Source organism: Macaca fascicularis, chromosome 1 (genome assembly GCF_037993035.2).
Source record: "Macaca fascicularis isolate 582-1 chromosome 1, T2T-MFA8v1.1".
In the NCBI taxonomy this organism is placed as follows: domain Eukaryota; kingdom Metazoa; phylum Chordata; class Mammalia; order Primates; family Cercopithecidae; genus Macaca; species Macaca fascicularis.
In genome coordinates, this window is record NC_088375.1 from 158,215,792 (window position 1) to 158,229,976 (window position 14,185).

At 35.8% G+C, this 14,185-nt stretch overlaps 1 protein-coding gene across 5 annotated transcripts in view; it reads right to left on the reverse strand.

The window, feature by feature from the left end:
- The window catches only part of ST6GALNAC3 (ST6 N-acetylgalactosaminide alpha-2,6-sialyltransferase 3), a 555,034-nt gene that overhangs the window by 211,275 nt on the left and 329,574 nt on the right, over positions 1-14,185 (reverse strand). For all 5 annotated transcript variants that reach the window (XM_005542983.4, XM_015433945.3, XM_074003546.1 and 2 more), the window contains one exon: positions 6,004-6,413. In XM_005542983.4, the coding sequence (XP_005543040.1) occupies positions 6,004-6,413 (410 nt within the window). The remainder of the gene's footprint in view (positions 1-6,003; positions 6,414-14,185) is intronic.

A 14,185-nucleotide genomic window follows, 5' to 3' on the forward strand; every position in this document is an offset into this window, starting at 1 on the left:
CCTCCACCTTCCTGCTACACTGTGTGTGTGAAGGCAGCTTCCTTTTGTGTTGACAGAGGGACCTATAAGAGGATTTCCAAATTTTCAAGGAAGAAGACTTGAAACACCTTTCCACTCTAGATATTACTAAAGGTTTGCAAACCTGAGGGATGAGAGCCAATTTCATCTCTATACTTGACCACACAATGACACAAGAAACTTTCAAAATGGCCAAACTGAAATAGCAAAACCTGGGCTGCCCTTAAAACCCTTGCTAGCTTATAAAACTGTCACCCCCAAAGATAGCGAGGAATGACACATCGCTGATTTCTTTTTCCCTCCTTAAGGTTGAGTGGGAATGGATGGAGCAGGCTGGCAAAGATGAGCCAGGTAGAGATCTTGATACTGTATCTACAAATCAGTGTCCCATTTTGTGTTTTTAGAAATTGATTTTGTGCATTCTGTTTCCTAAACGGTCTTTAAAAATGACTCCCTTTCTTTTCATCCTCTTCGCCTGAGGCAGGAACATCTTGAAACATTGATTCTATTTGCTGCTAGCTTTCATTAATTTCATCCATCCCTGAAGGTGGAGCCACATTGGCACCAGCTAATTAAGACCTATTTAGGGCAGCTCAGAATCCTTTATCAGCCCAGAATTAGCTTTGCTCTTTTAATGGGGACTATCGCTTTCTCAATTATTACTTAATTAAATAATGTGCCTATATTTGCAAGCATATTTCTAAAGTGAAATCCAAGCTGCCATTGCCCACCTACCCACAGGAAAGCAAAATAGCTCACATTGGCTCTCAACTGCTTCTCTAGAAAGTTAACATTCCTTTTGCATATGTGTGTGCCAGGAACATGATCACATTCTTCAATGTTAAGTGTGGCACAATGTGCCGCTGTCAGCCCTACAGCATTTCTATAATATTTCAGTCTTAAGATGTATTAATGCAAATGTGTAAATGTCAGTAGGCTAGTATTATTTATGCATACCAATCATTCAAGGGGAAGAGGTATTTTGGTCCAGATTGTTTTGAATATAAAACCATTAATTTCAAAGATTTCTGGAAGAAATGAAAGTTCTGTAGAATTCACAATACTTGTTTTCCAGAAGTATATTTGGTAGGTGACAATCTAAAAGTGACCACTAACTAATGAACCTAGAATTAAAAAAGAAAAAATAAAGAAAAAGAAAAAAAAACTGGGTCCCAGAAGATATAGACAGAAAGGGAAAGCAGCCTTCTCTTTCTGCTCTCTTAGCCTTTCCCACAAGGTCACCCTGTCTAATTGACAAGCCAAATAATTTTAGACAGTAACTAAAAAAAAGGCAAATTAAATTCCATTTGCTTCAAAAAAAGGTATTCCAATATGCTTGTGAGTTGGCCTAAACTTATTCTAAGACATTTGAATGATATACATATTTCTTCTACTGCTTCATGTTTCCTCAATGAGGAATTCTTTAAGACGAAAAATACAATGCTGGCTGGGCGTGGTGGCTCACACCTGTAATCCCAACACTTTGGAAGCCCTAGGCAGGTGGATCACGAGGTCAGGAGTTCGGGACTAGCCTGGCCAATATGGTGAAACCCTATCTCTACTAAAAATACAAAAATTAACCAGGCATGGTGGTGCATGCCTGTAGTCCCAGGTACTCAGGAGGTTGAGGCAGAGGAATCGCTTGAACCTGGGAGGCAGAGGTTGCAGTGAGCAGAGACCACACCACTGCACTCCAGCCTGGGTGACAGAGTGAGACTCCATCTCAAAAAAAAAAAACAAAACAAAACTCCACAATACTTGGAAAAGTGAAAACATGCCCACCTTAAATGGAAAGGCTATATATTTATTTAAAGTATTTTTACAATTTTAAGAAGCAAGCTGAGAAGCAAAGTTTTCTTTGAGGAACTCCATGTAATCATTTTCCTATCATGAATCACTTTAACTACTAGTGACATATTTTTTTAATTCTATAAATTATATATAATAATGATGACATTGTCTCTATGTTAAAAACTTGATAATGAAAATAAGTACTTGCTAAAAAGTTCTAATAAGTACAGGCAAATCAAACAAAATAGCTTTACAATTAAAGCAAAATTAAATGGACACCCCTTATTCTCCATTTCCTCATGCCTGCAGTGATGTATACCACTGAATTCACTCCTATTTACTTAGGGAAAAAATGTCAAAAACTTTTTTGGAGACTATAACCAACATATACTTTGTGAGCACAGATCCACACAAATGCTTGCCATTCAAATGTTCTTTGATGCAAAATATCCTTAAAGTGTTTACCATAATTATATTGCTTGTTGTGCTGTTATTCTTACTCTAAGATTAGTGTATGTGTGTGTGTGTGTGTGTGTGTGTGTCTGTGTGTGTGTATGTGTTGTGGAATAAAGCAGATGAATAAGTACATTGAAATCTCTGAGACCTGTGATTGTCAGCATGGTAAAAAGAAGGAACAGATGTAGAACAGAGGATGTAAACTTAAAACCTATTAGCCCTGGATTTGAATTGAAAGTTTCGGTTTGAACTCATAATGATTTTATCTTTAAACAATATACACAGTATATATTGTTTATATGCTAGCTCTGTCTACTGTAAAGCCCAAGAAACAAAGACCAACCCAGTAGCAATGAGCAGCCATGGTGCTAATATTACGCTCTCTTAACTACTAAAAGAAACTGACGTTCTTTGGAGAAATGTCTGAATGCAGGTCTGCCTCGGAATACGTACAACAAAAGCCTGAAACATCCCATAATACTAGGAAACAAAGAAGCTATCAAAGGCTACTAAGTCATGTCAAAAGGACTCAAAGCCAATTTGAAGAGGTTCCCATAGGCCAAAATAGGACAATCTGAGCATAAGGGTATAATTTTAATAAATTTTAATAAATTAAAATACTTCAAGTATGTTTAAGTCTGTAAGTTAATATGTAGATATCAATAATACTGGTCACCTATAGAGAATGTGAGGAAACTAGTACATTAAAACTGGTAAAGAAAGAGGAGAAGAGTATTGGTTTCTATCTCCTAGTAACCAAATGAATAAGAGGGTAAATTACTCTTAATAAAGTATATCAGCTAATGAATAAAAAGGATATGATGAAATAGCACCATTGTGCAATCCTAATAAATTATTTTATCTGGCAAATAATCATTAATGGTATCTAACATAAAAAATAGAAAATTAGAGAGTATTTCTCCTGAGAGAAGAACCACCTAATGGTTTTGGCAAAAAAAAAAAAAAAAAAAAAAACCTGATCCCAACCAAGCCTCAATACACAAATATCAGTGTAGAAGAAAAAGAAAGAACATGGGAATGTGATTAACAAATCTAGATTGTGGAAAACTCTATACAACTAATGCCTAGGTTTCTTCAACAACAGATAGAGAAGGAGACAGAATAGAGAAGGAGAGACAGGGAAGTAGCTATACAGGTTAGGAGAAATATAAGACACATATCAATCAATTAGTATGTATGAACCTTATGCTAATCCTAATTAAAACAAACTATGAAAAATATACCAATGAGACAATTGAGAAATTTGAAAACTAAATATATAATGATATTATGGCAGAATTGTTGATTTTTATGTAGAGGAATGGTATTGTATTAATTTTAAGAATCTTTATCTTTTAGAGATATACACCAAAATATTTATAAATAAAATTATATGATATCTGAGATTTGTTTCAACATAATCTTTGGTGAGAGAGAAAGTGTGTAGGGGTATAGATGAAACCATACTGGTCATGGATTTATAATTATTCAAGCTAAGTGGTGGTTATACAGAGGCTCATTATACCACTAGTGTCTCTACTTTATAAGTTTGACATTTTCCTTCATGAAAAGTTGAATAATATATTCTAGTTTGAAATTTGACAATGAATATCAGATTGCCATGGGAAATTCTTAGACAAGAAAAGTCTTTAACACAGGTGTCATTAGGATATAGACTGGGAACAGCAGCTTCTGAGGTCATTTTGGTCAACATTTTGTTATCCAACCAGACTCTACTTAAATCACCCGTTCTGTCCATTTCTAAAACACTAGCATAGTTGTCTTCTCTTGTCTGGTTGGAGTACTCAGTGAAGTAACCAGACAGAAATAGACTCAGTGAGAAACATAAGAATGCACCATAAACTGAAACCATATTTCGGTTTCTTCAACTCTCATTTTGGTAACTCTACCAATCGAATGACACCCAGCAAATTAACTTTATCAACTGAGTAAAATTACCAGTAATTTTCCTACTATACAGCTTTCTTCATCATGGCCAGTAAGAAAATGATCTCCCAAAGCTATTCTCTCCCAGTTCTTTTACAATTTACAAATATTGATGGTGGTGTCTCCATGAAAGCTCATGACAAAAGTCAATGTGAAATAAACACATAAAAACATGAACCAACAGCATGCAAAGCTCTTCTCTGATACCCCTCCCCCCACCACCAAATGACTCTAGGGCTTATAGTTATGTCTGGGTGATATCTTGAGGGTTAACTCTAACGAAAAGCCAAATACATCTCATTAATTGCAATGCTCTGGGCTGATGAGAGACAAGAAATTTCCAAAGCCCTTTGTGAATAGGCTTCATATTTATATAGAATAGTGTGACATATGACCATATTTCTTTGAAGTGCCATACCTATTCCTTTCATCTCTACTGCCTGTCATTTTGGACAGTTTATGCTACATTGACTCAAATCTCACCTTTGGGATTCTTCTTACTAAGTCATATAGTCGGAGGAACTAGTATTTCATGGCTATTTCTGTCTTGTATTTCATATGAAGCTGTGTATTTTTGGTGCTCAGAAGTACAAAATGTTAAATTCAGATCAACCCACATTACCAAAGGAGAGTTGATCCACCTAAGATTTTTAAATAATCATCAGCATTCAAATGACATCCAGAGATATCAGAAACTGCACCCCCCTAAGCACATATCTCAATACAGTTAAAAGCTTAGATTTGATAATATTGTATAGTGAAATACATATACTTTGAATAAATTGGAATGCTAATATTGGAACTATAGCAGATGCTCAATTTAACCATGATATTGCACAAATAAGCAAAATTCACAGATAATTTAAAACTTTAGCTATTGGTTTCAATATCTTCCTTTAGCAGTTCTTTATTAGTGCTAGATATAAGAACCAAGATTGATTTATAATTCCTGTTTTCTCTATTTTGTAGTTATCTTTCTAAAAAGGAAGAAAAAATGGCACACAATCCAATTACAGGAGAGATGAGGGAGCTGGAAATGGAGAAAACAGAGGACATAGGACAAGGAAGGGGAGGGGAAAGAATGAAGCAATCAGGCTTCAAGGGAACAAAGTGGGAAGTGTAGTTTACAGAATGCTACACAAAAAATATGGATGTAATAAAAAATGCAAATTGGTTTTTGGATAATTGAATGAATGGTATTTATAACTCATTTATTTCAAAGAATTCCACTGCTAATGATTTTAAGTGACATATAATTTCAATATGGTATTCTGCTAAACAAGTCAGACACCAAGTTATGATGTTCAGGATCACAGTGCCTATTTGCATGCAAAAAGCTACACGATCTTATTGGAGAATCAATAGCCTGTTCTGTTTGTGGTCTCAGGTAAAATTTTGGCAAAATTCCCAGAGGAGTTTAGACTAATGCATAATCCTAAAGTTCCTTACCATTACTAGGTTTTGAAACAGAAATGTTTAGGCTTCCTCTTTCAGCTGAAATCCAACTTAATCAATAGGAAATGGAACAAAATAAGAAAAAATCAAAAGATACCTCGGGGAAGTATCCAATATTTCTTGGAGACTCAAACCAATCAGAATGGAAAGAACAGGAGGTAGCATAGGTGGAACACATGAGACCTCAGGCTGGCTTATCAAGTAATCATAATAGTCAGAACATGTAACAATCGGCTTAAAAAATAACTGTTTATTTTACATCTTGCAAAAGGAATCAGCAAAGATATAGCATAAAAGATAATAAAAGACAAAAAAGCTGCTTCAGAGAAGACTCACCTGTCTTTTCCAGTTTCCTTCTTAAAAACTCCATCACAGTAACTCATGCGCTTCTCTGTGGTCACATATATTTGAGCATTCGGATAGATATCAACTGTCTTTTTCAACATGTTGTAAACGATGCCATTGCCATCTTTCCTCATATTGCGGAAAGGGCCCCAAATAACATAAATAGTAGCATTCGCTTCCTTGAAAAAATAATCAGGGTTTTTTAGCAAAAGAGGAACGCTGGTATGGGACACAACTCGAATCATGGTCATGTGGCCAACATCTTCTTCATACCCCTTGGTGGGGGCATTGTTCATTCTCCAAATGCAGGAGGATCGATCTATCTCATTTCCTACCTTCTGGCCAACCATCTGACCTGAGTTTGACACTATGGCACAAAGGTCACAGTCCAGTTGCAAAGGCTGAAAAATAGAGAAAGAAGGTATGTAAATTAATAAATTCCACTTAGTGAAACAAGTTCCTCTGGGAAAACAAAAGTTCAGATATTGTATAATTACCAAATATGGATGTATCTCTAAAGTGCCTACAAATACCAAACCTACAGCCTCTGCCACAGATTATCAAGTTAACAGCGTGCTTCCATTCAAAAAGAAAACGTATACTGTCAAAAAATAATTTTAATTCCTATAATCCCCATGGGCTGATTTAAAATTATAGGCAAAAATAGTTATTTGTTTTCCACTCTAAATGATAAATATTTTTATTCAGAACTGCAATTTCAGGTGAAATAAGAAAATATGAAAAGATTTGATCTTTGTAATAAGGTTGGTGGCTATAAAAGAAATGCAAAAGAAACATATCCAGGGATCAATTATGTATTTTGCTTGTATGCATGAATGATTATGAGCAATTAATAAAAATATGAAGAGTTCAGCAAGCAATGAGGCTACAAAAGAGATTTTTGGAACCAGTAACTACTTAAGATAAGTCCCAGGCTAGCAGAAATATTACAGAGACCCTTTAGAGATTCCCTCAAGTCATCATGTTAATTGACTTGTGTGTTTATGTTTATCCTAGACGGATAAGGAAAGGCTTCCTTTTAGATGAGAAGGTATATACAAAGGCAGTCTCTAGAGCTAGTCTAAGTCCCTTTCTCCCTTTTTATTTAACCTCGGAGATAACAGAGACTCGTAGAAGTTAAGCATCAGCTTTCAGGACTTGGAGATGATAAAACTGTAGTGTTAGATTCAAATCTAGATCCTCTAACTCTAAGCCCACTGCCCTTTCCATTATTGCTTGCTTTCAGTTGTCCTAAAACAACCAAATAAATTGCTTTTGCTGCTTCTTTCCCACATAGTCACCCTTTCTTTTAAAACAGTAATAAAGAAGCAATGTGCTTTGTTGATATACATCTTTCTCATCTCCCTTCTATGAGATTCCACATTTTGTATCTGACATTCGATCTTGAATTTTTATTGTGCCTGTTGGTGAGTAGCCTCTCTCAACTGGGTACTGTCCTTGTTTTATGTATTGTGTTGGATTATGTCTGTCAACTAGACAGTAAACTATGTCAGAACAATGTCTATCTTCTTCATTTTAACCTCATTCCCCCATTAGTCCCTGAAATACATTAAAGGCTCAATTGGTTAAGTTAGGAAGTGAAAGCAATTGAATTAAAATAATTACATTGAGAGATAAGCTACTGCATAAAAATCAACCAGTTAGTCATCATACAGCTGTAACATCATTGTTCCTATCCATGGTAGGCACTCACAGCAGTCACAGAGCACCTACGATGTTTCAGGTACAGTTCCAGGGGTTAGAGTTCAGCAGTGAAAACTATAAACAAAAATTCCTGTTCTCATAGAGCTTATATTCAAGTTGGGCACAGGAGAAAGGCAATAAATAAATATCATACCATGTAATATGTTAAATTTGGCTAAGTACTAAATAGAGAAAATTAAAGCAGGAAAGGACGTTAGGAGGTATGTGTGTGCAAGTGTGTGTGTGTGTGTGTGTGTGTGACAGAGAGAGAGAGAGAGAGAGAGAGAGAGAGAGAGAGAGAGAGAGAGTTGGTGGAGTAATCAGAAAAAGACCTTGCTGAGAAAATAATATTTGAGGAAAGACTTGAATGAAGTGAAAGAGTTGGTCATGAGCATATTTAGGAAAAAAGCATTCCTGCAGAGAAAATGCAAAAACCAATGCAAATACCCTGAGGTAGGAAAGGAATACTAGGAAGAGCAATGTAGCCTGGCAGAGCCAGTGGGGAGAGCCAAGTAGGTACTGAGGCCAGACAGATAGCAGGTTAGAAATCACTTAGGGCCTTTCACTTTGTGTGAGATGAAGCGCCATTGAAGGGCTCTGGACAGAGGAATGACTGAACTGAGTTGTAACAGCTTTGGCAGCTGTGTGGAAAGTTGATAAAAAGGAGGCCAGGGTGGAAGCGGGGGATTAGGCTGCTGCTACAATCCCAGCAAGAGAGGATAGTGATGTGGGCCACACTGAGTAGCAAAGGAGATGGAGAGAAGCTGCTTATGTTCTGGAAATACTCTGAAGATACAGCCTATTGAATTGACCATAGATTGAAGGTGGGATGTAAGAGAAAGACAGGAGTCACGGACAGTTAGCTCCAGGTTTTCAGCCTAAGCAACTGGAAGGCTGAAATTTCCTTCAACTGAGAAGGAAAGAAGCCTTTAGGAGAGCAGGATCTGGGAGGAAGATCAGGAGCTCATTTTCAGACCATTTAGATTTGAGGTGCCTGAACACAGACTCTTAAGTCAAATGTTATAACAAGCTACTCAAACTGCTTCAAGAACTTTTTCCCCCTAATTAGTAAAGTAATATGGGAAACTCAAAACACTAAAAATAAAAAGGATAAAATGATAAAAAAAAAACTCTCCATATTCTCATCATTCAATAACACTACACCTATTTTTGTCATTTTTTTCCTTTCTACAGATATTATTTTAGACAGGTTGAGAAATGCCCTTTATATAATTTGGCCACTTTGGTTTCTTACTTAATGAGAAACCATTAATCGAAAATCATCAACCTTTCCCATGTCAGCCCTTAGAGATAGTTTTAATGCCTGCTCAAGATTCCATTATATGGATATACCATATGTACCAATTTGTCTACTGCTGGGCATTTAGCTATTATCTGTTTTTTTCTACTATAAAAAAGTGCTTTGATAAACATCCTTGTGCTTCCTCCTGCATTTTGGATGCTAACAGTTATTACATTAACTTAAATTAGTTTCTTTTATTTCATTTTTATTTGTACTCCTATAAAATGTGCTAGACTGACAAAGGCGTCTGTTTATTTGAAATGTCAAAGATAAAACTTTTGAAAAAAACTTGACTTGCATAATGCACAAAGGCCCATTTATGAGTTGTCTTAAAACTCTGCTATTAAAAGGACTATTTATCACCCCTGTCACAGTAAGGTTTCTCAACTAATATGAGTAGCAGGTGGTCCAGGCATCAGATGAGAATAAGCCCATACAAAGTGAGTGAGTGTATTGGGACACTTGGAAAAGAGAGTTTTATAGATTAGTGCCATAGCGAAGACTTCACCAATGACCAAAATGGAGGCACAAGGAGGTGTGCTTTGGGGTCAGGCATTGATTTAAGACCCTTCCTCATCCTCTTAGGAGCCTACGTTCTTTTACACAATAGAGAAGAACATAATATTCTTCTTGCCAGACGATTTGCAGCAGAGCCTGACATCCATTACTCTTAGCTGAGTCCTCCAATTCACTTAGAGTCATGCACATCAATGCCTGATTTAAATTGTGTGTGTCATATGGCATACTCCAACTTATCACCAAGATGCATATGGTGCAGGGGGTTACATTCCATTTACTATTCTAAGTTGCTTCATTGTATAATAAAAGCATGGTTGGGGTACAGCCTCCACGAATTTAAACAATCAAAAAGAAGAAAAAGAAAAAGCCTTGGATATGTTCGAATCTATAAAATGCAGTAAGTTACACTGAATTTCCTATTCATTATAATGAATTAGCCAGTTTTGCTGTAACAAGGCTTAATTTAACTAATAAGAATCAGCATACTGGTCTCACTTGACAATTGTAACCTCTAAAAGTGATCAATTAAGACATCACAATCTGTTTCATGACAACATATTGGGATGCCACAGCTGTGCAGATTATGAGGTCAGCAGCTAACCAACAACTTGAGGGCAAACATTGGGAACAACAGCCTTTTGTTTATGTGACAAATATGTCATTGGGCAGAATATTATGAATGCAACGGTTTTGAGGGTAGATGGTGATCTATAAAATTGCCACTTTGTTTTTTTTATTTAACTATTCACTTGACCCTACTGTCACCATGGCCATCATCTTAAGAGACGTTTATACTTCTTGGTCTATACTTCTGGGTAATAGTTTTGCCTAGCCATCTGCCTTCCTGAATAAGGTACCAGGAGACATGGATGAACATGATAATTGCTCTATTTTACCACTTACTTGCAGGAACCATTTTCTAAGTATGACAAGAGTGTGGGGGCCAGATGAAGGAAACATTACTAATCACAATCAGGAGCTTCAGGTAGCACAAAAAGTTTGCTTGCAAAGCCCAAGGGTCTCATTTATATATCTGAAGGCACCTTCAAACTACAGTATGCTATAATAAAAATAAAGAAATACCTAGGCACAAATGGACAATTTGACCCAAAATCTGCTCTTATCTAGTTATCTCAGTTTTTTTTTAATTAACTTCATTGCTACGTCTTTTGATCTCAACTTTCTTTGTTAAAGTGTACTGTTATTTCTTGAACTCATTTATATTACCGGATTTGGGGGCTTTGCTTGGAAATTTATTCCATATGTCTTCACTTACTCAGTTCTGCTTCAGTAAGCAGTTATTCTTTCTTTCTAGACTGAGGCCCTGGATTTTCCAAGACCTTTGTTAAGATTTATCTGGTTCCACTTTATTAAGCCACATCTAAATTTTGAATTCTCCCTTTATAGTTGAATTGTATCTATTTTTTGCTTTTTTCATTAAAAACAAACTTGTCTTCTTCATCTTGTCTCTTGTGCACTCAAAACATCTTTGAAAATATCTTGTATATTCAAAATACTTTCACTGGGCTTCAGCTGTGTCTATAAACTGAGAGCAACACAAATATTCAGCCAACCCTGTCTGGGTCCCTGTGTCCTTGTTAAAAAAAGTCCACACATGTCAAACACTTGCTTTTATTTAAGGTCTAAAATATTGATTTTTCTTTTATGGTAACAGCACTATATTTGTTTTGGCTATTTTCTTCCTCTGCAAAAGTATACTAACTCTATACCAGCACATTTGGTTTCAAAACCATCAGCTTGGGAGGAGTTAAGAATTTGGTGATATCTATTGAACAACCACATAGTTTTTATTTAGCACCTATTCTGTGCAAAGCATTGTGAAGAGTAAAATAATTTTAAAATTCTAATCAGTGTGAACTTAATCTCAGTACACAGCACTAAGCTGTGTGGGGGAGTTTCATGATCAACTAGAGTCAATTCGTATGCTGTTTTAGAAGCCTAAGGGATGGCTTTGTAAAACAAGTCATTTCTCTGCTAAAATGAATCATGACATTTTGCCACCTTACAGGAAAATATGACTTCATTATTGGCTGGGGCACAGGTAGAGGGTGAGAGAAAGAGGAAGGGAAGAAACAGTACCAGAGAGACCTACAAGTATAGCGTAGTAGATTTTTTGATCTACACATGATTGAATGCCTATTACAGGTCAGTCCTCTTTCTCAGTACTTTATTACATTATTCCACATAATTTTCATGGTAGATTTTTCAAGCTACCTTATTTTATTTTCCATTACTGAGTTGAGGAAGTTGAGATAAACGTGATGTCCAAAGGACATTAGATATCTTTCAGGTTAAAAAGAAGAGCATATGTTATCTTTCAGAAAATGCACTCACAGCAGCATTAGGAAATGTGGAATATCAAAGAAACAATTATTACTGATTTTCACTATTCTTAATATACATATATGCAAACACCTCAAATCTTGTTCACTATTATATTTAAATTATTTTAATTAAATCATAGATTAATGCTTTAAACATGCTTATAATCAATAATCTCACCAAAATTATTTGCATGTGAGCATAAATAAACTTTCCTTTTTGGCAATAGGGCTAGCATGACATAAAAAATTATTGAAAATGTTTTTCTTGATATTTTCAGCTTGAAATATGGCTGAAATTTCAGTCTAAGAGAAACTAATCATGACCAATTTTATTAGTTTTTAAATGGTCCTTCACATCTGCTTACTCAATTTGCTTTTCAAACTGTTTCTTTCACAACAGCAGTGAAAGATTCTCAAGCAATAAATAATTACCATCCATGTCGGGGAAAAAAGACCATGGCAGATGATACTATTTTCTAAAGTGGTCTCCAGGACTAAAGGGAATAATACCTCCCCACTGCCCAAAAGCTTCCTTCAGAAATTCACTTTAGAAACTCACACTGGCCATTTGCAAGCCCTTGGAAATCCGTGTTCTTTGAAGACTGTCAAGAGGTCTCTAACATGTGAATGACTCTTCTCTTCTATGAGGATCCAGGACAATGGCTGGTCACACGATGGGTCTTTTTATACCATGCCTGTTTTTATTTTTATTTTATTATAAGCATGAGTATTTGAGAGGCATGCAAATGAATTCTGCTTTTAAAAATACTGAAGAATTTAAGTACAGAGGAATTAATTCCCTGTGAAGGTCCTATGTTCTCTGACACTGTAGAGTGGGGGCAAAGTGTAGATATTCTTAACTCTTTCTAAGAGTCTCTAGCATTTTTATAATTACTCAGCCTTATTTCCTCATTTGTAAACAATATATTTTATTGATATAGATTCCGGAAATCAATTTACCATGATATGCTTAACCAATTCTTTCCTGGTTAAGAGAGAAAGTGAGTGAGAGTGAGAGAAGGGGGTGGGGGAGAGAGAGAGAGAGAGAGAGAGAGAGGGCCAAAACTGACAGGTTATTCACCCTGACTGGCAAGTTTCACCTCTCGTTGACTCAGAGTCACTTTTCTCTTTAAATTAGTACACATACAGTAAAAGAATCCTTATGTTCCTCTGTTCTAAATTCACACACCCCCACACACACATGCACGTGCACACACACACACCTGTTACCTTCACTTAGCTGATGTGATTGCTCACTCTCCTAGGCCAGTTTCATCCTTACCAACCACCCTGGGAAAACTATCCCTCTCTCTTCTTCGGATATGAACCTGACAAATTGTCCTATCCTTTCTGAATGATATATTGGGACAACTGCCAAGCACTTTACATTTTAATCAGTAAGAAAAATGTAATATTTAACCTTTACTTTCTTCTCTCTGAATAAGCTTATAGACAATAGAATAGATAATTAAAATTTGTGAAATAAAACTTGCAAAACAGTGGTTTCCACAGCAAAAAGGAACAGCCATGTACGAAAGGTCACCTGTCAACTAGTTCTAGTTATTAAATCTCTGCATTTATCACTAAGGTGGCTCCATGGAAAACGAAGGTCAAGACATTAAATTATGAAACAGTCAGGATTAGAAAAGGTCACCCAAAATTCAAGTAAAATTTAACCAAACCTGCTAATTCTATAGCCTCAAAGCAAGTAGAAACAGCCAGATTTGGAACACAACATTGGATAGCTCTAATCTATCTTTCTACTGTAGCCCCATCTAGAAAATGAATTTCTATTGGATATCTTGAAGTCTAAAATAAAACTTGTTTATCTCAAGTAAAAACAAGAACTTCAATGAGTATTTCTAAATGAAAATCATTTCAACTGAACCAGCATAAATTATTAAAAACATTGTTTTACACTACTCTAATAGTTCCTTTCATTTCAACCATAAGGAGCCATTTTAAAAATTGGAGATGGGACACTCCTGACACCTTAAATACTTTACAGAACAATTAGCAACTCACCACTCACTAATTTACTACTTTAATGTTGAAACAAAAAAGATCTTTGCTTTTCATTATCCAATTTGAATGAATTTGAACAAAGCAGGTTGAACAAAGCTCCAGAGACACACTCTTCAGTTTGCTGTCATTTATTCCTCTGCTCTTCCTGAATGTCTTTAGAGTTTTAGTTTTAGAGTCTTCAACATGTATAATGACGCCATTGGGGAATAGATTTTGCCTTTATTCTCCTTGATGTTCTTTTTGAGGTCTTTTAAGTGAAAGGTACAAAAGAGGCATT